Source organism: Rhinolophus sinicus, chromosome 2 (genome assembly GCF_057876585.1).
Source record: "Rhinolophus sinicus isolate RSI-liver-muscle chromosome 2, RSI-T2T, whole genome shotgun sequence".
Taxonomy (NCBI): Eukaryota; Metazoa; Chordata; class Mammalia; order Chiroptera; family Rhinolophidae; genus Rhinolophus; species Rhinolophus sinicus.
In genome coordinates, this window is record NC_142502.1 from 118,889,771 (window position 1) to 118,916,762 (window position 26,992).

General features: G+C 39.7%; 1 protein-coding gene and 1 pseudogene across 3 annotated transcripts in view; both read left to right on the top strand.

Annotated features, from left to right (window-relative positions):
- Positions 1 to 778: 778 nt before the first annotated feature.
- LOC109458234 (actin-binding protein WASF1 pseudogene) lies at positions 779 to 1,879 on the top strand (annotated as a pseudogene).
- Positions 1,880 to 3,692: 1,813 nt separating this feature from the next.
- LOC109458230 (sulfotransferase 1C2) overlaps positions 3,693 to 26,992 on the top strand; it is a 39,486-nt gene continuing 16,186 nt past the window's right edge. Inside the window, exons 1-3 of one of the 3 annotated variants that reach the window (XM_019751683.3) lie at positions 3,693 to 3,819; positions 25,965 to 26,200; positions 26,594 to 26,719. In XM_019751683.3, coding sequence (XP_019607242.1) covers positions 25,987 to 26,200; positions 26,594 to 26,719 — 340 coding nt within the window. In that variant the 5' untranslated portion in view covers positions 3,693 to 3,819; positions 25,965 to 25,986. Of the gene's footprint in view, positions 3,820 to 15,244; positions 15,297 to 25,964; positions 26,201 to 26,593; positions 26,720 to 26,992 lie in introns of those variants that run through there. The other 2 variants (XM_088795962.1, XM_088795961.1) reach the window with 2 other exon arrangements.

Below are 26,992 nucleotides of genomic sequence, written 5' to 3' on the forward strand. Positions count from 1 at the left end.
ATGAGAGTAGAGAAAGTACAATCTTACTAGTCATACTTATGATCCCCCCAACCTCTCTCTCACACATACACACACACACACACACACACACACACACACACTATACATAATAACCATCCAAAGAATAAGTCAACATTAACTTCTATTCAGAAAACAAAGTTCCTTAAAATGATTTATTATCACCACAATCTTAATTTAGTCTTAATTTGATGACATCATTCTCTCTGGATGACATTTGAAGATTATTCAGAACGTAAAACTGGAGGAGAGGGCAGAATCTGGTACTTCTAGTCATCAGTATAGGTATAGGTGGTGAGGACCTAGAACTGATTAAAGTCCCTGCCCTCAAGCAGCCACCATCTTAGGAAAGAGATAAATACTTAGTATGCAATGTGATCAATGCTTTAAGTGCTGGGAAAGTCAAGAGGAAAGTCAGGAAAGCCTCAGAAAGCAGAATATGAAGGCTGCCGAGGAGCTTATCAAGCAGAAAAGGACAGGCTAGTCCTTAAAGACCAGTAGCATCAAGAACAGTGGAAAAACCACAAACAGCAAAAAGAAAAGTAGATAACTTGAACTTCATCAAAATTAAAAAACGTTTGTGCTTCAAAGGATCCTATCAAGAAAGTGAAAACACAACCCGCAGAATAGGAGGAAACATTTGTAAATCATATATCTGATAAGGGACTTGTATCTAGAATATAAAAATAACTTTTATAATTCAATAATAGAAGACAAATAACCCAATTAAAATGGGCAAATTAATACCTACACTTCACATTTCTTTGATCTACAGAAAGAAAAAAAAATGTTGTAAGATACAGAAGGTAAAAGGAAAGAAAAGAGGAAACAGACAAAGAAAACCTAGATCTTCATGAATCAGAAAAAGAGCCTAGGACACCTCATGGCAGGCAGGCGGAATAGCAGAAGCTGGCCCAAGGCCCAGAGCTGGCTGAAGATGGTGCTAATCTCTTACAGAAGCATACTGAAGTTGTTAATGGCCCTGACTCCCTGTATGTGATGTGAATGGATCTTATTCACTTTCTGCCTTGCTACCTAGTCAGGTGAGAGAACTAGAGCTGAGGAAAAAGTCTTAGACCACATGCACCACCTCCACCTTAAGCAATGCACAGATCAGGAGATGTGAGATCCATACCTACCTGTATCAATTCTACTACAGGTCTGATAGAAAAATCAGCTTCAGTCACCAGCTATAGGCAGAACACCGTTGTTTGTGAGTCCCACCCCCACACACTTCCTCCACCACAAGTACCTCCCCCACCTCCAGCTCCAATCACTGCTCAGCAAGTTCCAACAGTACCACCACGTTCAGCTTCTCTTCAGATTGTTCCTGGAGTTCTTCAACCAGCTCCTTTTTCAATTACACCTCTTTCAGTACAGCTCTCTCCACTACTCGCTAGACCTGCCGCAGTACGTAAGACTGTACTAGTTAATCCACCCCAAACAGGTGAAGTCAAAGAGCTGCCTCCACCCTCACCACCTCCCCCTCTGTCTCCACCTGACATTTGACCATCATCACCTGTCACAGTTGATGCCCTTGCTCATCTTCCCTCTGAATTATACCCAACAACACTGAATACTGCCCCAAGTCCCCATGTTCCACTAATGCTTTCATCTGTTCCATCACAAGTTAAACTGTGAGCCAAAGTGTTACTAATCAACTGTACTTGTAATCAGTGATGTAAATGTATTTATGGAAGCAATACAGAAAGGAATTCAACTATGCAAGGTAGAATTGCAATGTAAACAGAGAGCTAATCATGAGCACATTGAACATGATGTTGCCACCATCCTGTCTCTCTGTGTTGCTGTGGAATATAATGATTCAGGAGATGATTCAGAATTTGATAGAGGAGATTAGTTGGAGTAAGAAAAATTCACCGATGAGTATGACAAAACTGAATGCAAACATCCTTTGTAGTTCTTGTTCTTTAAAAAGTTTTGACTCTTCTGGTGTTTTGCTTTATTTTCCTTATGATAACCTCTGTTCTCCAATATTTTTTAAATTTCCATGACAGTATTAAAATATATTTCAAACTAAGTGTTTTACAGTGGCTTATCTTTTTTGGTCCCTGAAAACACCTAATTTGATCAAATAAACCACTAAGAATGTTAAGCATGGAATCCTGTTGTTAGAGTAGCAAGTTTAATTTTTTGATATACCTTAATTATGCACTTTGTGAGTTTTAAAGAAATCCACTGAAGTTGAAATCTTAAGGGCAGTTGCATTTATTAATGAGCATTAGTCCATTTTCTAATGTCTTAAAAGAATAATCACTGCCTTGATTATACGAACAATTCTCTTAAGGAAATATCTGAATTAAAAATGCACATACCGTGTTTCCCCAAAAATAAGACCTAGACAGACGATCAACACTAATGCATCTTTTGGAGCAAAAATTAGTATAAGACCCCATCTTATTTTACTATATTATAATACGCTATACTATATTATAATATACTATATTATACTATATTATAATATAACATAATATAATATAGTACCGGGTCTTACATTAATTTTTGCTCCAAAAGACGCATTAAAGCTAATGGTCCAGCTAGTTCTTATTTTCAAGGAAACATGTTATATTGTTTTATTGTTTTTAAATACTTACTATATTGGAATGGTTAGTAATATTCCCTTCCCATTCCTAGACCATGTGGTACAATTTTGCTTGCCTATAAGACTTTATTTTTTTCCATGTGAAATATTTCATCTTAAATATACATGTAATTTATTTAAACTGTTAAGAATAACAGCTGATTGAATAAATGGCTTATTTTTTTAATGGGCAAAAGAATAGACATTTCTCCAAAGAAGATGTACAAATGGTGAGTAAGCCCTTGAAAACATGCTCAACATCATGAGTCATTAAAGAAATGTAAATCAAAACTGTAAAGAGATACTGGTGCTGAGACAAAAGACACAGGCCCTTTTGTTTTAAGACTTTTATATATCATCACTACAAGAAAAAAAAATAGAGGAGTAGCAAAATACACAGGTGCCAAGGTTCCAGAAAACATACAAAGCTCTTATTTCTTTGTTTTCTCAGTGTGTGAAATTGGTGACAAAATGCCACATATTGTATGATTCTAATTGTGATCAACAAATGTTGAATGAATGAACAAATGAATGAAGATAGTAGTCACTAATCTACCATGGAACTCTCTATGTCTCTTTGTTTTCTCTCTTTTATTTTTGAGGGGAGAGTCCACTGGACATCACTTCATCTTTTTACAGAATCTCCACCTCCCTCCAGCACTTTCCTGCTTTCCAAAACTGTATCATAATACCAGAAGCAAATATTTAAATGAGTAAGCATCCCCAGAAGGTCCCTTAAATCTCACAGAAACTGGAGAGAGTGCTCTGTCCTTTCACTGTGGCCTGACTTTCAGGGAAGGGTGCTCATTCAATCATTTCCTCCTATACTTAGGAATAAATTCACCCTGTGTGTGCTTGTCCCCAGGCAACAGAAACCCAACCCTGATTCTATTCCTAGGTGTGGTCAATTCTATCAAAAGTAAATTCTTTAGTCAGAATCCTGATATGATAACACCAGAAAAGGAGTTCTTGGATAAAAAAGCTGTAGCAACATACAGGCTGTGGCTTTGCCAAGAATGTGCCCACACACCTCAGTGGTGGGGCCAATGTGACTGGATCTCTATGTACCAGTTTACCCTGGGCCGGGGTGCTCAAACAGCCTGAAGGTGGGTGCTGGTTAAAGTCTTTCTCAGTGAATCCTGGGCCTGGTCCGCAACGTCCTTGCCTGGTGTTACACCGCTAGCCTTCAAACACCAACTGTAAGTAATCATAAAAACAGAGAGAATGTATTTTTGTAGCTCTTTCTTTGTTTAGTCCTTCGAAATGAAATTGACTAAAACATTGAAAATAAAATACGTTATTAATTTTGAAAGGGGGCTTGTATTGTTAGCCCCTTGAAAGACAAGAATAAATTTCAGGTGACCTTAACTAACACGAGAATTTTTTTTTTTTTTTACTTTTATTTATTTTTTTCCTTTTTTTTTCTAGACTTATTGACGCAAAAGTGGCATATTACATTGTGGAAATTTAAGGTGTACAGCATGTTGACTTGACATACTTATAAATTGCAAAATGATATCCAAAGCAAATGACAGCTAACACCTCCATTATGTCACGTAATTACCATTACTTTTGTGGTGAGAACATTTAAGATTCACTCTCTCAACAACTTTAAACTATATACTACATTATTGTTGGCTTTAATCGCAATGCTGTACATTAGATCCCCAGAACTTATTCATCTTATAACTGAAAGTTTGTGCCTTTTGACCAACATTTTCCCATTTTGTCACCTCCTAACCCCTGGTAACCACCATTCTATTCTGTTTCCACAAGTTCAGTTTCTTAAGATTCTACATATAAGTACTATCATACAGTGCTTGCCTTTCTCTGTCTGACTTATCTCACTTAGTATAATGTCCTCAGGTTTCATTCATATTGTCACAAATGGCAGGATTTTTTTTATGGCTGAGTAATATTCCATTGCATATATGTACCACATCTTCTTCATCCATTCATCTGTTGGTAGACACTTAGGTTATGTCCATATCTTGGCTATTGTGAATAATGCTGCAGTGAATATGGGACTACAGCCTCTTTTCATTTCCTTCCCATATATACCCAGAAGTGGAATTACTGGATCACATTGTAGTTCTATCTTTAACTTTTTGAAGAATCTCTGTACTGTTTTCCACAGTGGCTGCACCAATTTACATCACCACCAGCAGTACATGAAGATTCCCTTCTCTCCACATCCTTGCCAACACTGTCTTTTGTCTTTTATTTTTATTTTTATAAGAGTTTATTGGAGCCAAACTAATGACATATGACAGAAAGCAAGATCTCAAATGCTCTGCAGAATAACAGTATTGCAGCTTCTTTTATGCACCTTAAACTAAGGAGGGAAGGTAAAGAAGATTACATGGAGGTGGGAGAAGGCAAGTCAGGGACCGGATTACAGGACAGTTAAGATTATGTACTCCTCTTTTGTCTTTTGGATGACAGACATTTTAACAGGTGTGAGGTGGTATCTCTTTGTGATTTGATTTGCATTTCCCTGATGATTAGTGATATTGAGCATCTTTTCATGTACCTGTTGTCCATTTGTATGTTTTGGGGAAAATGTCCATTCAGTCCCTCTGTGCAAGAAATGTTTTTAAAAGTGATATTGTTCCACACTCTGAACCATCAACTTATCCTTTACAAATAATATGTGAGACCACAAGGATGAGTGAAAAATTTCTCTAGAGAATAAGGTGAATTACAATTGTTTTAGAGACATGGTCTAGAGCTCCCTCAGATACCTGGGGAAGGACTGCAAGGTTAGGCTGTGCTATGAGAAAGTAGCTGAGGCCCTTTGCTCCAGAAGTTGAATCTGGAGGTCTGAGCTCAAGAGTGGCCCACCCTGGAATACTTCTCATGTTCATGCCAATCCTGCTACTCTACATTCACCAGGAAACAAAGCTATGTAACATGGGCTTGAATCATAGAGTAATGTGGTGTTTAAAAGCCTGGACTAAGGACAGAGCCTGCTGGGGTTCAAATTCTGTCTCTGTGTTATGATCTAGAGCAGGGTATTTACCCCTCAAGTAGATGAGTGTCATCATGTTATAAGAACAATAGCAACCACCCCACAGGGTTGCTAGAGGTCTAAATGAAATAGTAAAAATGTGAAATTCCTAAAACAGTGTCAGTTATATAGTAAGCTTTATATTATTATATCATCATTAATGTCATAAAAAGAGAGAGTTTAATTTAAAAAAAGGGATCTACTAAACAATGAACTAAGGTGATTTACTCACCAGAACACGAATACCTTGAAGAACAATGTCTACAATGTCAAAAAAAAGAAAGAAAAGAAAAGAAAAACACCTCAGGTTGGCTGACAGCCACGTCACATAAATATATCTAAAGATAAAATATCAGACTAGGTGAGCCTGGTATATATTTGGTCAGCCAAGGACAATAATGATTTCTGCAGAGATGTATAGCAGAGTAGGAAGTCCTAGTAGAACTGAGGTCAAATAAACAGCAGCAGCAACCAAGACCCTGTCATTGGCCCTATCAAACTACTAGAATTCAGAAGTTCAATGAGCCGCCAAGGTCAAAGTCATCCACACTCTACCTGTTGAGATGTGCCAACCTGGAATCTGTTCCTGAAGTTCTTCCTCCAGAAATCAGAATTCTGCGTCTTAAATTACCCTCCACAATCTGGTTCTATGAAATTACCCCATGCACTCTGAGGAACCAGCATAAACGCTCTGGATTTATTTGGTTGTATCCCTTGGTTCTGCCCATCCTTTGCTTTTGGATGTAGAGCTGAGAAGCATTAAGAAAGTAAGAATTTTCTTTGGAGAAAAATACCATTATATTCTAATTACAAAGGAACATAAATTCAATATAAATTTTGAAAAATACAGAAAAGCAGAAAGAAAAAAAAAGTATAACTGGATCCCAGCTTCTCATCATCACCAAAACTTGGTATATCCTGACTTTTTTATTTTAAACATTCCTCTGGTTGGAAATTGGTAAGTATTTAATTGTGATTTAATTTTTAATTTATTTAATCTATGTCTCTGATAACTACTGATGTTAACATCTTTTCATGTATTTATTGGCCATGTTGTCATTTTTGAAGTAACTATTTAAATCTTTTGCCCATTTTTCTATTAGTTGTTAGTCTTTTTCTCTTCAATTTATAGTTCTTTATATAATCTAGATATGAGTGTTTTAGACAAATATATTCTACTTTATAGCTTGCTTTTTACTTTCTTAATGGTGTTTTTGATTAATAGTTCTTTATTTTAGTTTAATCTAAGCTTGTGATTTTTTTTTAATGGTGGATTCTTGTTTTAGCCTGTTTAAGAAAGCTTGAGTTTCCCAAATGTCATGAAAATATTCTCTCATGTTTTCATTTAAAAGCTTTATTGTTTTACCTCTCATAATTAGATCTACAATCTACCTACAATTTATTCTTATGTATGGCATATGATGAGGATTCAGCTTTTGCTAAATGAATACCCAACTTATCCAGCATTATTTATTGGTAAGGTCATGCTTTCCTCCTCTCCAGTACAATGTCACCATCATCATAAATCCAATGGGTGTCCATACATGGGTCTGTTTCTGGACTCTGTTCAGTTTCATTCAATTATTTGTCTGTCCTTGCACAAATACTACACTGTATTTAATATGCTTTTATAATGAACCTTGATAAAAGATAGTTTAAGTTTTCCAGCTTTGTTCTTCTTCAAGGTTGCCTTGACCATTCTTGGCCTTTTGTATTTTCATATAAATTTTAGAATCAACTTGTCAATTCTACCCTAGGAAAAAAATTCTGTTGAGATTTTGATCAGAATTACATTGACTCTATAAATTAATTTTAAAAGAATTGAAATCTTTACATTATTAAATTTTTTGTTGTGTAAACTTGGTATATCTCTACATTTATTTGGGTATTTTTTAACTTTCTGTCAATAAGGTTTTGTAGCTTTTAGTGTAGCAGTTTTATACATTTAATGTTAGATTTATTCCTAAGTATTTGATGCTTTGTGATCTTATTATAAGTTGTACCATTTTAAAATTTTAATCCTTTGTTTCATTCACTGTTTATTCATACAGTTCATGATGAATAAATTGTCACAACCACTTTGGGAAAAATGGCAGTTTCTACTAAAGCTGGTCATCTTCAAAGCCTATGTAGCAAATACAGTGTTCCAACCCAGGTCTCCTGGGATCACTTTTGACCCTTTTGCAATACAATAGAAAAATTAAGCAACGAGAATGAACAAACCATTTCTACCTGTAACAACATGAATTAACTTCACAGACAAAATGTTGAGCAAAAGACAGACCCATGCGGTGTGATTTCATGTTAATTTATGTTATGTTGAACCAAATAAACCAAATTGTCATTTTGAAGGGCAAAGAATATTGAATATCATCAATTTCATCTCTTTCAATAGAATATAGTGCTCAAAAACAGCACACACTGAGCAGTAATATTAGAAGTCAGGATAGGGGCTACTTTTGAAGGGAGAATGCATGGAAGACATCTGCAGTGCGAATAGTGTTCTGGACCTTGATCTGGGTGCCAATGTGCAGGTGTGTTCAGTTTCCAAAAAATTCATTAAGCTGTATATGTCTTATTTGTACACCTTTGTATGTGTGTATGCTACTTATATAATTTATAAAATTAGAAAAATAGGAGTCTTCTTGCCTTGGTTATAATTCAAGGCACCAAAATAATAAATGTTAAATACTGAAATAAGTATGAGATAGAATTATTATATCCAGGATTTAAAATAAAATCAAGAAATTGTTTCTTGCTTGTCAGAACTCTCATTCAGGTCAAGATATAAAAAGGTGTTGGGATGTGGAAAGAAGACAGGATATGGGAATAAATCTTTTTTGAGAGAGCTGTTAGTGTGCTGTGGATCCCCACTCCAGCCCTGACAGAGGAGGATGGATGAGGTACCTCCTATTTGTCTCCAGCCTAAAGAGTGTGGACTTCAAGGGGAGTGTGATTGGGATACTCTGCACCAGAGGAGCCCTGTTGACTCCAGGTTCCAAGCCCCATTTGGAAAATGTAGGGAACCAGAGAGGACTTCTGAGTTAGCATTGCCTTGCAGAGCCAGGAGTGGCCAGAAGAAAGGGTGTCTGAGTGCTTCCCATGGGGGCCACACAAGAGGGGCTCTAGAACCACCCAGTACAGTGAGTCAGGAGCTCAGAGGAGAGCCTCTGGCCAGGGGCTCTTCAGACATACAAAAATGTCTGGTAAGAGTAGCAGATCTGGGACTCCTAAAAGGACACCAGAGTGTCCCACAAGAGAAAGACTCAGCTATCTGCCAGGTCAGAGATGACAAAGGCCCCCAGCCATGTTAGAAATTTCCTAACCCCCTACCTCTTTCCCCTAGGGTTTGGAACCAAGTAGAGTCCAAACATATAGCTAGAGAGTGGGGAGGAGGTGTGCAACACAGAGAGTGAAATCCAATATTATCCTGATCCCTGAATTCAGGCTGTAGCATATGAAGGGGCAAGAGATGTCTTATCTCTGATAAAAATTAAAACATTAATCCAGATTAAAATATAACACTAGAAAAAATTAATGCACCAAAGAGTTGATTCGTTGAAAAGATGAATAAAATTGACAAGCCTCTGGCTGGACTCACTAAGGAAAAAAGAGAAGCGCGGCAAATAAACAAAATCAGAAATGAAAGATGAGATATTATGATGGACACCACAGAAATACAAAAATACTATAAAAGACTATATACCACCAATTCAATACCCTAGAAGAAATAGACAAGTTCTTAGAAATATATAACCTTCCTAGACTGAATCAAGAAGAACTGGAAAACCTAAATAAACTGATCAACAGTAAGGAAATTGAAACAACCATCCAAAATTCCCCCAAACAACAAAAGTCTAGGACCAGATGGCTTTACTAGTGAATTTTACCAAACATCCAAAAATGATTTAACACCTCTCCTTTTCAAATTCTTCCAAAAAATTGAAGAGGCAATACTTCCTAACTCATTTTATGAGGCCAACACTACCCTGATACCAAAACCTAGTAAGGATAGTGCAAAAAAAGAAGTCCACAGACTAATATCTCTGATAAATACAGACGCAAAAAATCCTGAACAAAGTACTATCAAATCGAATACAACAATACGTTAAAAAGATTATACATCACGCTCAAGTGGGGTTCATTCCAGAGGCACAGGGATGGTTCAACATAGGAAAATCGATCAATGTGATACATCACATAAACAAAATAAAGGATAAAAATCATATGATCATATCAATAGATGCAGAAAAAGCATTTGACAAGATACAACATCCATTGATTATTAAAGCATGTGATTAAATGAGTAAAGAAGGAAAGGACCTCAACATAATAAAGGACATGTAGTACAAACACTCAGCAAATATCATAATGGTGAAAAACTGAAAGCTTTTACGTTATGATCAGGAATAAGACAAGGATGCTCCCTTTCACTACTGTTATTCAACGTAGCATTGGAGTCCTCGCCAGAGCAACCAGACAAGAGAAAGAAGAAGAAGACATTCAAATTGGGAATGAAGATTCAAATTGTCACTTTTTTGCAAATGTCATGATCCTTTATATACAAAACCCTAAAGACTCCACCAAAAAACAATTAAAAACAATAAACAAACAGAGTAAAGTTGCAGGATACAAAATCAATATACAAATATGTATTGCATTTCTATATACTAACAATGAAATTTCAGAGAAAGAAATGAAGAAAAGAAATTCTTTTGCAATTACAATAAAAGAATAAAATATGTAGGAATAAAATTAACAAAAGAAATGGAGGACCTATGCACTAAAAACTACCAAACATTATTTAAAGAAATTGGAGAAGACACAAAGAAATGGAAAGATATTACATGTTCATGGATTGGAAGAATCAACATAGTTAAAATGGCCCCACTACCCAAAGCAATATACAGATTTAATGCAGTCCCCATGAAAATCCCAATGGCATTTTTTACAGAAGTGGAACCAAAAAAATCATCAGATTTATATGGAGTCACAAAAGCCAAAGCAATCCTGAGAAAAAAAAGAATAAGGCCAGAGGTTATCACACTCCCTGACTTCAATTTATATTATAAAGTGATTATATTCAGAGCAGCATGGTATTGGCAGAAAAACAGACACACAGACCAATGGAATAGTATTGAGAACCCAGAAGTAATCCCACATATATATGGGCAGATCATTTTAAACAAAGGGACCAAAAGCATACAATGGAGAAAAGACAGCCTGTTCAATAAATGGTGCTGGGAGAATTGGAAAGCCACACGCAAAAGAATGAAACTAGACTGTTGTTACCATATACCAAAATTAACTCAAAATGGATCAAAGACCTACATGTAGGACCTGATAGAAGAAAGCATAGGTACTAAACTTATGGACCTTGGGTTCAGAGAGGATTTTGTGAATTTGATCTGAAAGACAAGAGAAGTAAAAGCAAAAATAAATGAATGGGATTATATCAAATTGAAAGACTTCTGTGCAACAAAAGAAACCATCAACAAAACAAAGATGCAATCAACCGAATGGGTGAAGATATTTGCAAATGCCTTTGATAAGTGGCTGATATCTAAATATATAAAGAACTCATAACTCAAAAACAAAAAACCAAACCATCCAATTAAAAAATGGGCAGAGGACCTGAACATACACTTCTCCCAAGAAGACATACAAACAGCCAACAGATATACATATATAAAAAAATGCTCAACTTCACTAGCTACTAGGGAAATGCAAATCAAAATCACAATGAGATACCACCTCACACCTGTTAGAATGCCTATTATCAACAAGACAAGTAATAGCAAGTATTGGAGAGGCTGTGGAGAAAAAGGAACTCTCATACACCGTACACTGCTGGTGGAAATGTAAACTGGTGCAGCCACTATGGAAAAGAGTATGGACATTCCTCAAATAATTAAGAATAGAATTACCACACGACCCAGCATTATTCACGGTGGCCAAGACATGGAACCACGAGAAGCTAGGGGGAGGCATGGAACAGATTATCTCTCCCAGCCTCAGAGGAAACCAGCCCTGCTGACACTTTGATCCCAGACTTCTGGTCCCCAGAACTGTGAGGCAATACATTCCTGTTTAAGTCACCCAGGCTGTGGTATAGTACTTTGTTACAGCAGCCCTAGGAAATTAAGACACAGTGATTCTTCATTACAGATGGTCCCCAACTTACGAGTGTTTGACTTACGATTTTTTGAATTTATGATGGTGTGAAAGTGATACGCATTCAATAGAAACTCTACTTTGAATTTTGAATTTTGATCTTTCCCCAGGCTAGTGATATGTGGTATGATACTCTCTCATGATGCTGGGCAGCGAGCTGCCACTCCCAGCAGGCCATGAGATCACAGGGGAAGGGTAAATAGCTGATACTCTACAGTGCACTCTGTTGCCAGCATTGTTTGGATAGTGTGTTTTGTGTCTTCACATTCCATCATGTCTACAAAATGTCCATCTATGTCTCCTGCTTCTCGTGAGGAGAAGAAGAGGAAGGGAATTACTCTTGAGATGAAACTCAAATAATTGCCCAACTGTGAGCAGATGTAAGTGTTCTGAACATGTTGAAGGTAGGTAAGTCTAAGTTACGATGTAGGCTCAGTGCATTGAGTGCATTTTGATTTACAATATTTTCAACTTATCATGGGTTTGTCAGGACTTAACCCCATCCTAAAAGGAGAAGCATCTATATTTGTAAATTTGCTTCATATCTCAGAGTTTATCTCTTCCTTCAAACCAACTGTGCCACATCCTCATGCCTATAGCCATAGCCAAAGCTGGAGTGGGGTCCAGCAAGCAAATGAAAGGGAAAGAAGGAGAAAATGAAAGAAAGGAGATAGTCGAACATGAGGGAGAGAGAAAGATTTAGTCCATCTTTCCTTAGGTGAGTGGGAAAGAGTTGGACAAGAAAAAGGAGGGGAGAAGTTAAGCAAATGAGCATAGCTAAGAGTGAATAATGGCCTGAGAGTAACGTAACTATATGACTTGTATGTAGGTGGTCAAAAACATAAGGAAAAAATAAAAAGATGAGGACACAGAGCAAGATGGTGCTCAGCTGGGTTTTCATCCAACAAGCAAGGTCCAGGGTGTAACAAAGCCATCAGAGTTTGCCCAGTCAGACTATGGCAGCTGGCTTAGTCAGTATCTGCAGGACTAAACCAATATTATACAGACTCCATTCCCAAAAGAGGAACATTTGCTGAGTCAGATGGTTATGTTCAGGGGAAAGACCTTCGTTCTCAGAGCTCCTCAGAGACAGCTCACTGAGAAAACAGACACTACCTTCTTTGTGACAGTGGCAACAGTTCACTCGGTTACTTCTCCCAGTTTTAAAGTCTCTCAGAACCCTCGTGAAGTGGACAGTGGTAGCCTTGGTTTCTCAGGTAGAAAGAAGCTGCTATAGAGAATTTCTCCTAACTTTAAAGTGAGCCCTTTACCTGGTGCTCAGAAATGGCTCAGAAATTTCTGCAGGGGGACATGAATGTCTGGCAGGGGAAAATCAGTGTAGATGGTGCTTTCACAGAAAGCAGGGCCAGGACGAATGTGGCCAGCACAGAGCCCGGGGCACAAGCAGAGGAAGTGCTCACTCCTGAGAGATTGCACAGCCCCGAAGGCCAGCGTTGCCTTACGTTTTGCACTCTAGTCTGCTCATTCACCTCACCCTGTGTCAGTCCTGGTGTAAAGTTTTTGTTCATTCATTTATCCAGTCAATAAATATCTTCATCAATCCAGTTAAATGGGTACATAGTGAGTAACTATTTACAGAGCTCGTATTACATAGCCAATTCTGATTTGTTCATAAAGAAACAAAAATGATACAACATAGACATTAGAGCTAGTCCCGATGTAAGTCCCAACGTGACAGCTAAGACACTTGAGCCCTGGGAGAATTAGTGATTCACTCATTAAAGTAAAGAGGGCTAAGTGCTCTAAAAGTAGGACAAATAAATCATATGGATCACACGTTATATGATTCAATTCATATGAAATGTCCACAATAGGCAAATCTACAGACACAAAGTCGATTGGTGGTGACTTAAAGCTGGGGGATAGAAGGAAGAGGGGTGACTGTTAATAGGTATGGAATTTCTTTATGACGTAATGAAACTGTTCTAAAATTGATTGTGGTGATGCTTGCTGCACCACTCTGTGCAAATACTAAAAACCATTCAACCATATACTTTTGAATTCTATGGTATGTAAAATAGATTTCAATAAAGCTGTTATTTTTAAAGCCATACAGCAGTTCACAGCTTTATCTGGAACTTAAGGAAAGGCTGCAAGGAAAAGATGGCTTCAAAGCCGAAACAGTGGACTCTGTGGAAATGGATTAAGATCATTTCTGGCAGGAAGAACTATAGTAAAGCAGGGAGGCAGAAAATTATGGGATACACACAGAGGACACTGAGTTATTCAGTTGAGCTGGTATTTGAGGTCCATGGTGGGGACTGTGTCATATTAAAGACGACCTTGAATTCCATCGAAAGCATCCAGACTTTGGCCCATAATAAACAACCAGGAGATAACTTGAGCTGAAGTGATAAAACTTAATTTATATGCTAAGCGTATGAGACACCAGAAGGGAAAAGGCCAGAGGTCAGGCGACCTGCTAGAAGGTTCTGCAGGGGCTGTGCAGAGAAGGATTGGGAGTTAGTGCTCAGAATGGGTGAGTCTGCCAAAAGTTGCTGACAGTTGACAGCACTGGAATAAATAAAATTGTCAAAGAGAAGAAAGCAGAAAGAGAAATGGGTTGAGATTTAAACAAACAAACCTTCAGAAAACAGGAAGAAGACATGTCAGTGAAGAAGCGGGGTGGGGGGAAGCTCTAGGGTCAAGGGGCTCAGAGTCAAAGAAGGAAAGGGAGGCCTTGGCAGGAAGGGAAGCTGAGGGATGTGGTTAGGCTTCAACTCCAGAAAGAAAAGCAGTGGGCTGTGAATAAGGGTGGGACTTGGCAGTACAGTAGCGGTTCAGAGAGTATTTAACACAATGATTAGTTTGGTTCCCCAGGTTGCCAAGACCACCAGGGAATGTAATCTGCCTCCATGAAAGTAGGCTCTCTGTAGGACAAGACAAGGTATAAATAAACACACACTTAGGTTGCAGACTTTTGTTCTGTCCTCCCTACATTTAAGTTTGGTTGAACACAGTTTGAGAAGACAGGCAAGAAGAACCGGCATTTTACTAGGCAAGGTGTTTTTTATTGACATTGCTGTTTTTCATCTTACAACAATTGGGGACAGGAGCCATCACCCATGTGTGATAGACTCTGCTACAGAGCTCAGTTACCAGCTGGGCAGTGAACCCAGAGGAAGGAAGAGTGTGCTCTAGGAGTTTGAGTAAACTCAGGGGAGCTGAGATTGACAGAGTGGTCAGGGGCACATTTGAATGATCGTTTACAGTTCCGCCTTCTCAGGCCAGGTCAAAGAGTTAAGTTCTGTTAAGTTCTGGAAGCAGCAATGTCTCACTCTTACCACATTGACCCTAAGAGCCCCCCAGAGGGCCTTTACCTACTGAAGGTCCCCATGTGCCTCTGACACAGTGGTAATTTGAGCCAGTGCCACACCCAGGGAACTGCCCTGCCTCCTTGGAACATATTTTCCGTGCTCACTGACCCTTAGTTGGGCATTTCAGCTGCTGATTTTCAGCTGGAACTTGAAGGTAAGAACATGGCTTAAAGGAAATCCTTTACTTAACTCATTAGTTTGCTTTTTTAAATATTTGCTATAGTAATGTAGATGCTGTTGTATAGATAGGATTGATTAACTCCAGCCAGAAAATATTTTAAGGAACCTATAAAACAAAGATATTTGTAACCAACAAACACCAGCTTAACAATATTAGACCTAGAAATTCAGGTCCCTAAGGCAAAAATCTCCAAAAGCTCCCTCTCCCATAATACCATCTTTTTTTCCTACTGTGACCTCATCCCCAAATACCCTCTCTCCCCTGTCCCCTGTCACAGGGGCAGCTCTCCTTCTTCACCTGTGAGTCATTCTCCTGAGAAGGGCCCTCCTTTCATACCAGCCATTGCCTGGAACAAACACTTCCCATGCTCAGGGGGCTAGATATATAGATATACAGATAAATAGTTGTAAGACAGTGGAATAAGAACTATGAAATTTACACACAAAATATTATAGGATGCCATGGGAATGTCCACATAATACACATGCAAACCTGTAGAGAATGTTTATGATTTTATTTGAACCAAACTGACAACAATTTCCAGGAAGCAAAATATCAGTGAATTGAGAAATATGGCAGTTTTACAGCTTATTTTATACTTCGAATCAAAGGAGGATACATAAGGGGGTTACATGAAATCTATTGGTGGTAGATTAAGGGGGTGGGAGAAAACAAAGTGGGGAAATCTCTGGGATTGGATAAAGAGTAAAATGGAGAGATACAAACTTCTTTTACATGAGAAGTGTCATGCAAGGACTCAATTCCCGCTCCCCGCACAAGAATGCAGGATATAGTGAGGCCAAAAATGAACACCAACAGAGCCATGGATAGGGTTTCACAGCAGTACATGCTCGCTGGCAGCTGGGCTGGAGGCAGGAAGCAGGATACACGATCGGCAATCCGCCGTCTGCTTCTCTGTCAATCAACCCCCCACTTGCTAGCTGCAATCTACAGTCCACTTCTCTGCTTGCCAGCCAGCCAGCCAGCCAGCCAGCTAGCCAACCAACCAACAAACCAACCAACCCCCTAGCATAGCCACAGCAGTTATATTAGTGGCTAATGGCTAACCAGTAACACTTGATGGCCAACTAGTCACAGCCAATGGCCATCTACTACCCGAGCCAGCACCTTTCCATATGAGGCCGAGAGCCTGGAAACTGCTCTCTGGGACTCTGTCCCCACAGGAGGGCACAGGCTAGTTAACAATTAACATGTACAAAACATAGAGATGGTATTTGGGGGACAGGATAACAATGAGGGGTCTGTGGTCTCCTCCTCTAGCATAGTGGGTTGTGCCCAGAGGGTCTGGAAAAAGGGATTACTCTGACATTCCAAAGATATGTTGTCTTAGATGCAAAAAAGATAATAAACAGGCTCATTTAAGGTAAAGATTAACTTTTGTGAAGAAAGCTACAGGCCTAGGACATGACTATCCCCCGTGACCTGCTTTTAGTTAGGAATTTTTCATCATCTGTGTAGTTACTTTAGGACTCTAACTTCATAGGGCCTGCCATGCTGGCCATGCTGGCCTCCCCTGAGCTTACCAGGTTTAGTATGTGGCCGCTTTTTCACTTACAGGAAAGAATGACTAGAAATAGTCATGGAATCAGGAGCAGATTCACAAAGAAGACATACATGATCTGATCTGATTTGAAAGGATGAAAACTTCTAGCGAGATGCTCAAGTGGCAATCTTTATGCCTTTGTACCTGTAAAGGAAAAACTCTTCCTGTGTTTCCCCTTTATGCTACTATACTCACTAATCACAGAATACTTCTGTGACCAGATATGACAGAGAGGCAGGGTTCCTGTGGGGACAGAGCCAGGAGTGCAGTTTCCAGGCTCTCGGCCTCACGTGGAAAGGTGCTGGCTCAGGTAGTAAATGGCCATCAACTGTGATTGGATGGCCATCAGCTGTGACTAGTTGGCTGTCAGCTGTAGCCGTTGGCCACTAATATAACTGCTGTGGCTACGCTAGCAGAAAATGGGGGCCTAGCAAGAAGATGGTGGCTGAGCCTGCAAGCGGCGCAGTGAGGGTTGCGAGCAGTGTGGCTCCTGCTTCCTGTGTCTCCAACCCAGCCGCCAGCGAGAGTATAGTGGTATGACTCCCCTATCTATGGCTCTGTGGGTGTTCCTTTTTGGCCTCACCATGTCCTGCGTTCTTATGTGGGGAGCAGGACTAGAGACCCCAGAAGGGACCCAGCCTGTCACCCTGCATGACAGTTCCCATACCAAGAAATTCTCAGATTGTGTGGACACTAGCTGAGTGTCCTACAATTTAACTCAATTCTGACACTACCTGGAGATAACATCAGATTCCAAAGGTAAAGGGTTCAGTCCTACAAGACTGTCCCCACCCTTCAGATGCCAATGACAAGCCCAAGTATCACCTATGCTTCTGACCATCCTCCTATAGGTTGGAGGTTTCCACAATCCCCTCCTCAAGTTCGATTAATTTGCTAGAGTGGCTCACAGAACTCAGGGAAACATTTTACTTACTAGATTACCAGTTTATTATAACTCAAGAGCAGCCAGATGGGAGGGAGGCATAGGGCAAGGTATGTGAGAAGGGACATAGGACATCCATGCCCTCTCCAGGTACACCACCCTCCCAGCACCTCCATGTGTTCACTAAACCCCAGACTTGAGATTTGTCTAGAGGCTCCATGATTGATTAAGTCATCGGCCATTGTGATTGATTCAACTTCAGCCCTCCTCACCTCCCTGGAGGTGTGGGTGGGGGGGACTGAAAATTTCAACCCTCTAATCACAAGACAGTTTCCCTCCGCAACAAGTCACCATCCTGTGGTTATTGAGGGGTTTTCCAAACACAACCTCAATAGCACAAACTCAGAAGTGACTGAAAGAATTTTTTTTTTTTTTTATGAACAACAAAAGATATCAATTTCACCTTAAACAGTCTGAAGCTATTTCAGGAACTGAGGGCAAATTTCAAATATTATAACAAAAGATCTGATCACTTAAGAAATGACAAGGATTTGGAGCGCTGTGAACTAGGAACCATGGACAGAAACCAAAACGTTATTTCTTATTATAAATCACAGTGTCACAGTGCCCCCGTCTCCAAGGGTGGAGACCATGCACTGATGTGGCCCAGCGGTGAAGGGCCTGGGGTAGGGGTCGGTGATAGGGATTGGAGTTCCTCCTGAGGGAATGGGCAGACCCTCTGTTCCTACCTCACTGCCTTGTAGTCTTGACTGTCTTTCCCCAGCTGGTCTTCCCTTCACCCAGGTTTAATCAGGCCTGGGTAGGCCTCCAACACAGAGCAGTACAGCTGGCAAGTTATTTAACCCCCCTGGTGCTCAGAAGCATCAGGTTCTAGTGGCCCCTTTTTGTCTAAGGACGCCTGAATGTGGCTGCCCAGCAGGATGTCATGTGCTCTTGCATATGCCCTGAATTCACACACACGTGCAGCCAGGTCCACCCAGGTGCTGACAACACGGGACAAACACAGATTTCCATTATAAGTGTAAATGGCCTCAGCAGAAGGATAACTAGTACTCTGATTTTAGAGATTCTCTTGTGTCTGCTGTTTCTCAAAAATAATCAGCATATTTGGAGCTGGCATATTCTGCTACCCTTCATCTCCCAACCAACCTTCCTCTCTCTGGTTGAGCTCTACTCCAACCCTTCATCACCTGCAAAATGCCTTGGTGGAGTCCTATTGCCCTTCAGATAAAAGTTATACTCCTTAAGGACACTTAAAACACCTTCCTACGTGTTGCTCCATCCCCATTTCTGCACATCCTCCCCACCCCAAAAAAACAACAAACAAACCAAAACAAAAAAACAAAAACTCTAAGCTCTGGGGAAACGCTATCCAACAGGAGCATACTTTCTCTCTTGTGCTTCTGGGAATGTTTCAGCCCCTTCCTACCCTATCCTCTAGATTTCATATTCTTTATTCACTTTTTAAAAAGTTGCTACATATAGCACAAATATAGAAAACAAACAAAACAAATGTACAGCTTAATCCATTATTACAAGGCAAGCAGCCCTGTAACCAGAACCCAGGTAAGGAGACAAAACCTTGCCAACCTCCCCAGAAGCCTCCATGTGCTCCCCTCACCCAAACATTTTCTCCTTTAGGAGTAACCACTATCCTAACATTTGAAGAAATCACCTAATTATAATTTTTATAATTTTATCACCTAAGTGACCATCCCTGAATATAATAGTTTACATTTGCCTGAGGTTTTTTAAGATGCCCTTTTCTTTTTTTTGTTTTGTTTTGTTTTGTAAGTCTATAAGTTCTTTTTTTTTTTTTAATTCCTTGCAATTTACTTGAAGAAAGTGTACTCTTGTCCTGTAGACTTTCACAAGATCTAGATTTTGTTAATTGCCTCAGTGTGGTGAGGTATACCATGTTCCTCTTTTATCTGTGTTTTCTGTAAATTGGTACTTGGGTTTTGAAATTTCATCAGATTCGGGTTCCTTAATCACACTCAGTTTCAATGTTTTGGGCAGGACCACTTCATAGGTAAATGTGTTCTTCATCAAGAAGTACAGAGTGTCTGTTTGTCTTTCTTGTCATGGTGTTAGGAATGCTGAATGCCTAGGTTCTTTAATAATTAAGGGCTACAGAAGGACATTATAATTCTATAACTTATTGTTCATTTATTTGAATAATTCTATAAAGAGAAACCTCTTTTCGTCTACTATTGGTCATGTAGCAGTATAATTTGTATAAGAAAGTCAAGACAAATGATTTATTTATTTTCTTTTATTTGCCAGTTTTCAAAATAAACAGTTGGTTTCTGGAACTGTTCCAGAGTTCCAGAGTTGGAACTCTGTCAAATGTATCAATATTAGCTTGCTAGGACTTCCATAACAAAATACCACAGACTAAATAGCTCAAACAACAGAAATTAATTCTCTCACAATTCTGGAGACTGGGATTTGAAAACCAAGGTGTTCCCAGGTTTGGTTTCTCCTGAGGCCTCTCTTCTTGGCTTGCAGATGATCATCTTGCTATGTCCTCACATGGCCTTTCCTCTGTGGGTGAGCATCCCTGGTGTCGCTTTGTCCAAATTTCCTCTTCTTATAAGGACACAAGTCAGCTTGGATTAGAGCCCACCTTAACGGCCTCATTTTAACACAATCATCTCTTTAAAGGCTGTCTCTTTTGGGGAGACACAATTCAGTCCATCGTAATATCTGGTGCTCTGTTTTTCCACAAATTTGGCAGCTTAAAACAATACAAATTGGGAGCTTTTCAAGATGGTGGAGTAGATAAACAATGTGCCTGAGTCCTTCTGTGAACACATTAAAATTACAAATAAGTTATAGAACAATCAACCTGGAGGACCATCTGAAGTCTAGCTGAACAGAAGTCCTATAACTAAAAATATAAAGAAGAAGCCATGTTGAGATTAGTAGGAGGGGCAGTGACCTGGAATGGGCCCCAAACCTCCCTGTGGCAGCTGAGAATCAGGAGGAATACCTCAGCCATAGAGGTTCCTCCCAGAGGAGAGAGGGACCCCAGCACCCAACACCAGGTTCCACAGCCCAGTGGACTGGTGCTGGGAAGAGAAGCCCCCACAACATCTGACCATGGAAAGCAGTGGGGATTCCAACCATTTGGGTGGGACAGAAGGCTGTGGGAAACCCAGACGTCCTCTTAGACAGCCTGTGCACAGACTCACTGGCTCACAGGCACTCATCTTGGACTGCAGTGGAGGGGCGGTGATTTGGGGGGCTTTGGGGACATATGGAGGGGGAAGACTGAGGAGTGTGGCTTCAGTAGGAGGACTAGAGGACAGTCAGCATTTTCCTGGTGAAGGGTCTCTAGGTAGTGAACAACTGCTGATTGTTTTATAGCTCCTACCAGGTAGCCCCCAGCCAGTCACAGGCAGTGCCTGACCGGACCTGCACCAGAACCCCTCCCAAGAGTCTCCAGAATAAACATACTTGGAAGTTGGCTTCAGACCACAGCCGAGCACTGCCCAATTAGCCCCACAAGTGGCACACACAAAGAGTGGTCTCAACAGGCACCAGAGCCCAGTGGGACGAATCCCACTCAGTGGGGTAAACCTCTCCCACAACAGCCCATAAGTAATGGGCGTGGCCAAACCCCACAGCCAGTCAGCCTGAGAGTTACTTCCACTCACTGATGTGCCAATAGCAATCAAGGATCAACTGTCACAGGAGAGCACACACAACCCACACAAGGGACACTCCTGGAGCACCCGGCTCAGGGGACCAGGGAGACTGTGCCACTGGGACCCCCAGGACACCTACTACATGAGGCCACCCAGCCAAGACTGGGAGAGATAGCAGATCTACCTTATACATAGAAACAAACACACAGAAAGACAGTCAAAATGAGAAAACAAAGAAATGCATCCCAAATGAATGAACAGGAGAAAACTCCAGAAAAATAACTAAAGGAAATAGAGGTAAACAATCTACCAGATACAGAATTCAAAACAATGGTTATACGGATGCTCAAGGAACTTAGTGAGATCCTCAACAAAGAGATTGCAAGCAAAAAAAGGACATAGAAACCCTAAAAAGAATCAATCAGATGTGAAGAATATAATAAATGAAATGAAGAATGCACTAGAAGGAATCGCCAGCAGGCTAGATGAGGTAGAGAATTGAGTCAGCATTTCAGAAGACAAGGTAACAGAAAATGTCCAATCAGAACAGCAAAAAGAAAAATAATCCAAAAAAATGAGGGTAGTTTAAGAGACCTCTGGGAGAACATCAAGTGTAACAATATTCACATCACAGTGGTACCAGGAGAAGAGTGAATCAAGGGATTGAGAGTCTATTTGAAGAAGCAATGACTGAAAACTTTCCTAACCTGGTGAAGGAAATAGACATACAAGTCTAGGAAGCACAGAGAGTCCTAAACAGGATGAACCCAAACCGTCCCACACAGAGACACATTATAATTAAAATGGCAAGAGTTTAAGACAAAAAGAGAATCCTAAAAGCAACAAGAGAAAGGATACTAGTAACTTATAAGGGATCTCCTATTGGACTGTCAGCTGATTTATCAACAGAAACTTTGCAGGCCAGAAAATATTCAATGTGATGAGAAGCTAGGACCTACAATCAAGACTACTCTAACCAGCAAAGCTATTATTTAAAATCAAAGGACAGATAAAGATCTTCCCAGACAAGAAAAAAAAAAAACTAAAGATGTTCATCACCACCAAACCAGTAAGACAAGGAATCTTGGAGGGACTTCTTTAAGATGGAAAAAAAAAAAAACCATCAAATATATGAATAATAAAATGGCAATAGCTACATATCTATCAACAATCACTTTCAATGTAAATGGATTAAATGCTTCAATCAAAAGACATAGGAAGGGCTGAATGGATAAGAAAATAAAAACCTTACATATGCTGCCTACAAGAGATTCACTTCAGATTGAAAGAAACACAGTCAGAAAATAAACGGATGGAAAAAGAGATTTCATGAAAATGTAAATGGGAAAAAAAAGGAAAGCTGGGATAGCAATACTTATACTAGACAAAATAGACTTTAAAACAGGCTATAAGAAGAGACAATGAAGGACCCAGTAATCCCATTTCTGGGTATTTATCTGAAGAAACCCATGCTACTTCAAGGAGACCTGTGCATCTATATGTTCACTGCAGCACTGTTTACAATGGCCAAGATGTGGAGTCAGCTTGGGTGTCCGTCAATGGAAGAATGGATAAAGATGAGGTGGTACATATATATAATGGAATATTGCTTGGCCATGGAAGGGAATGGGTTCTTGCCATCTGTGGCACCATGGATGTACCGAGCAGGTATTATGCTGAGTAAGACAGACAAAGACAGATGCAACGTGATTTCACTTGTCTGTGGAATCTAAGAACGAAATTAACAAACTCATAGATACTCATAGATACAGAGAACATTTTGATGGTTGCCAGATGGGAGGAGGGTTGGGGATGGGTGAAAAGGGGGAGGGATTAAGAAGTACAAATTGGTTGTTACACAGTAGTTATGGGAATGTAAAGTATAGCATAAGGAATATAGTCAATAATATTGTAATAATTGTGTATGGTGTCAGATGGGTATTAGATTTGTTAAGGTGAGAGATGAGAGGGGGTTAGAGGCAGGGTGAAAAAGATGAAGGGATTAAATAGTACAAATTGGTAGTTACAAAATAGTCATGGGGACGTAAAGTAAAGCACAAGGAATATAGTCAATAATATAGTAATAACTATATATAGTGGCAGGTGAGTACTAGGCTGGTCAGGGGGATTACTTCTTAAATTATATAAATGTCTAACCACTATGCTGTGCACCTGAAATGAATATAAAATAATACTGAATGTAAAAGAAATAAAGTGCATTTGGCAACAAAAAAAGAAAATACAAATTTATTATGTCACACTTCAGTAAGTCAGAAGTCCAAAACAGATATCTCTGGGTAAAACCAGGTGCTGGCAGGGCTCTGTTTCTTTCTGGAAGCTCTGGAGAACAGCTTTCATGCTCATATTGGATGTTGGCAGAGTTCAGTTCCATTTGGCTGTAGGACTGAGCTCCTGTTTCCTTCCCAGCTTCTAGAGGTCCTGCCTATCTCCTGTCCCTTTCGTCTTCAAGCCAGCAGTAGTTGGCTGTGTCCTTCTCAAGCTCCTCATGAATCTCTCTGCCTCTTCTGCTCCTGCATTGGTCTAACTGGCTCTCCCACCTCCCCCGTCCACTTCTAAGTGTTCTTGTGGTTACATTAGACCCACCCAGATAATATAGGCCAATCTCATGGCCTTAAGGTCATAACCTTAATTTTATCTGCAAAGTCCCTTTGCCATGCATGGTAAAACATTGGGGAATTAAGACATGGACATCTTTTTTTTTTTTTTTTTGGGGGGGAGGGTTATTCTGCCTATCACAATATATAAGAGAGAGAGAAATATATCAAAATAAGAATTCCTGTGATAGATATTTTTCCTTGTACATTTGGGCTTATTCCAAATGTGATTCTGTATATATAGTTACACTCATAATGAAAACGAAAGGTAATTTTTAAAGAAAAAATGTGGGATCTGTAGACAGATGTTGGCTGCAGTCCTGGGCAAATTATTGATCATGTGACTCAGCTTCCTCACCTTTATAATGGTAATAATTCTTTCCTCCTAATAAAATTGTAATATGAATTAAAAGAAAAAAGAAAAGTTTATAAAAGATCCAACAGAGAAGACCTGTATGAAATGTTAGTTTTCTTCCCTCCTCCCTCCTGAAGTTGATCACATTATAATCTCAGGAGTATCATCCAAACTCTAACTTCTTTAACACACTATAACTATAGCTACTTCTTATACTTAAACTTTTTTCAGAAATAGTTTATCTTCCATTTTTTGAAAACATAGTCTCCATCCTAAAGGATAACTCAGTCTAAGAGTAGAAATTACCATGAAAACAGGCCTCGCTAAGGTAGGCACCCAGTTCTCTCACCCATTCCATTGAAAGGCCAGGCAAGATTCTTTTATTCAATTTCCAATAATCATTTACTGTTACATTTTTTGTCAGAACCCTTTCAGCTCTGAAGTTCTAATACTCGTTTTATTCAAGAGTCAAAATGAGTTAATGTATATAAGGCACTCAGCCAGCTCATGCAAACTGAAGTGTTTAATAAATGTTAGCTTTTAACTATTATCCATATTAGCAATAACAGTAAATGTCTTCTGGAATCCCAGTAGCCAATTATTCTGGAGTAATAGTGGCCCATTCCATCTGGCTTCCTCAATTTGTGCATTTAAAAAGTTTCTTTCAAAAGAATAATAAAACAAATAACCAGATTCAAAAATGGAAAAAGAATTTAAATAGACATTTCTCCAAAGGAAATACACAAATGACAAGCACATGAAAAGATGCTCGCATCACTAATCATTAGGGAAGTGAAAATCAAAATAACATGAGCTATTGCCTCACATCCGTTAGGATTGTTATTATAAAAATTAAAAAAACAAAACAAAATTACAAGTGTTGGTGAGACTGGAACCCTTGTACTTTGATGGTGAGAATGAAAAATTATGCAGCTGCTGTGGAAAATAGTATGGCAATTTCTTAAAAACTTAAACATAGAATTACCAAACGATCTTGTCATTCCAATTCTGAGTATATACCTGGAAGAATTGAAAGCAGGGTTTCGAAGAGATATTTGTACACTCATGTTCACAGCAGCATTATTCACAAAACCAAAAGTTGGAAGCAACCCAAGTGTCTGTGCATGGATGAATGGATAAACAAAATGTGGTATATCCCTGCAACAGGATATTGTGCAGCCTCACAAAGGAATGAAATTCTGACCCATGCTACAGCATAGATACCTTGACCATATTGTGCTAAGTGAAGTAAGCCAGTCACAAAAGAACAAATGCTATATGAGTCCACTTATATGAGGTAAACTAGAGTAGTCAAATGAATGGAGACAGAAAGTAGAATGGTGGTTACCAGGGCCTGGACGGAGGGGAAATGGGGAGTTATTGTTTAATGGGTAGAGTTGTCTGGTGATGAGCATTGGTAATAATCGCACAACAATGTGAACATACTTAATGATACTAAACTGTACATGTGAAATGATTAAAATGGTAAGTTTTATGTAATGTGTATTTTACCACAATTTTTAAAGCCTCCTCTATTCTCCACTTATAAGGACTCCTCCGTCTCAAGACAGTATGGCCCTGACTGCAGAGTCGAGGAGACCACAACTGAGAGAGGTGGCAGGAATCCCCCTGCAGGCTACAACAGTAGACAACTGGAGCCAGATCCAAAACTTTGAGGCCAAGCCAGATGATCTCCTCATCTGTACCTACCCTAAAGCAGGTGACTGTAGGACCCAGGGAGAGCAAGACCTTGGCCTGCTGAGTCAGCATGCGCTTCTCACATCAGGTAGAATTGCCCCTGGTAGGATGTATGCACTTATTCAAGGAAAACTGCTCCTTCTTATTGTTCCACAATGATGCTCGTTATCAGGATGCCTAGCATCCCTGGGTATACCCAGGATCAAGCATAATGGCTCTAAAGGAGCCAGACTGCTCTGCTCTGCCTCGACTGCTGTTGGGTGAGAGCATATGTGGCTTTGCCTCTGCTGCTCCTCTCCCCATAGAGATCCAGTGGGTTTCTCCCACACCAATGTCTACCTGCCCTGGCTAGCAGGATCATGACCTGAGGCGAGGTTGAACCAAACACCATCAGTCTCCATGTCCCCTTCATTTACCCAGGACACTTGGGACATATTGTATAACAGGTTTCTGCTCCTCCTTCTTTCTATATGGGCCTCAGGGACAACATGGATTCAGGAAATTGTTGACATGATTGAACAGAATGGGGATGTGGAGAAATGTCAGCGAGCCATCATTCAACACCGCCATCCTTTCATTGAGTGGTCTCGGCCACCCCAACTCTCTGGTAAGAGCTGCCCTGTGTCCTTCCTTTCTTTCTTAAGTCAGACAGATAAAGATTAATACCACGTAACACCACTTATATGTGGAATCCACAAAATAAAATAAATGAACAAACAAAACAGAAACGGACTCATAGATACAGAAAAGATTCTGATGGTCACCAGATGGAAGGGGTGTTGGGGGGCTGGGTGAAAAGGGATTAAGAAGTACAAATTGGTAGTTACGAAATAGTCATGGTGATATAAAGTACAGCATAAGGAATATTATGACTAATAAT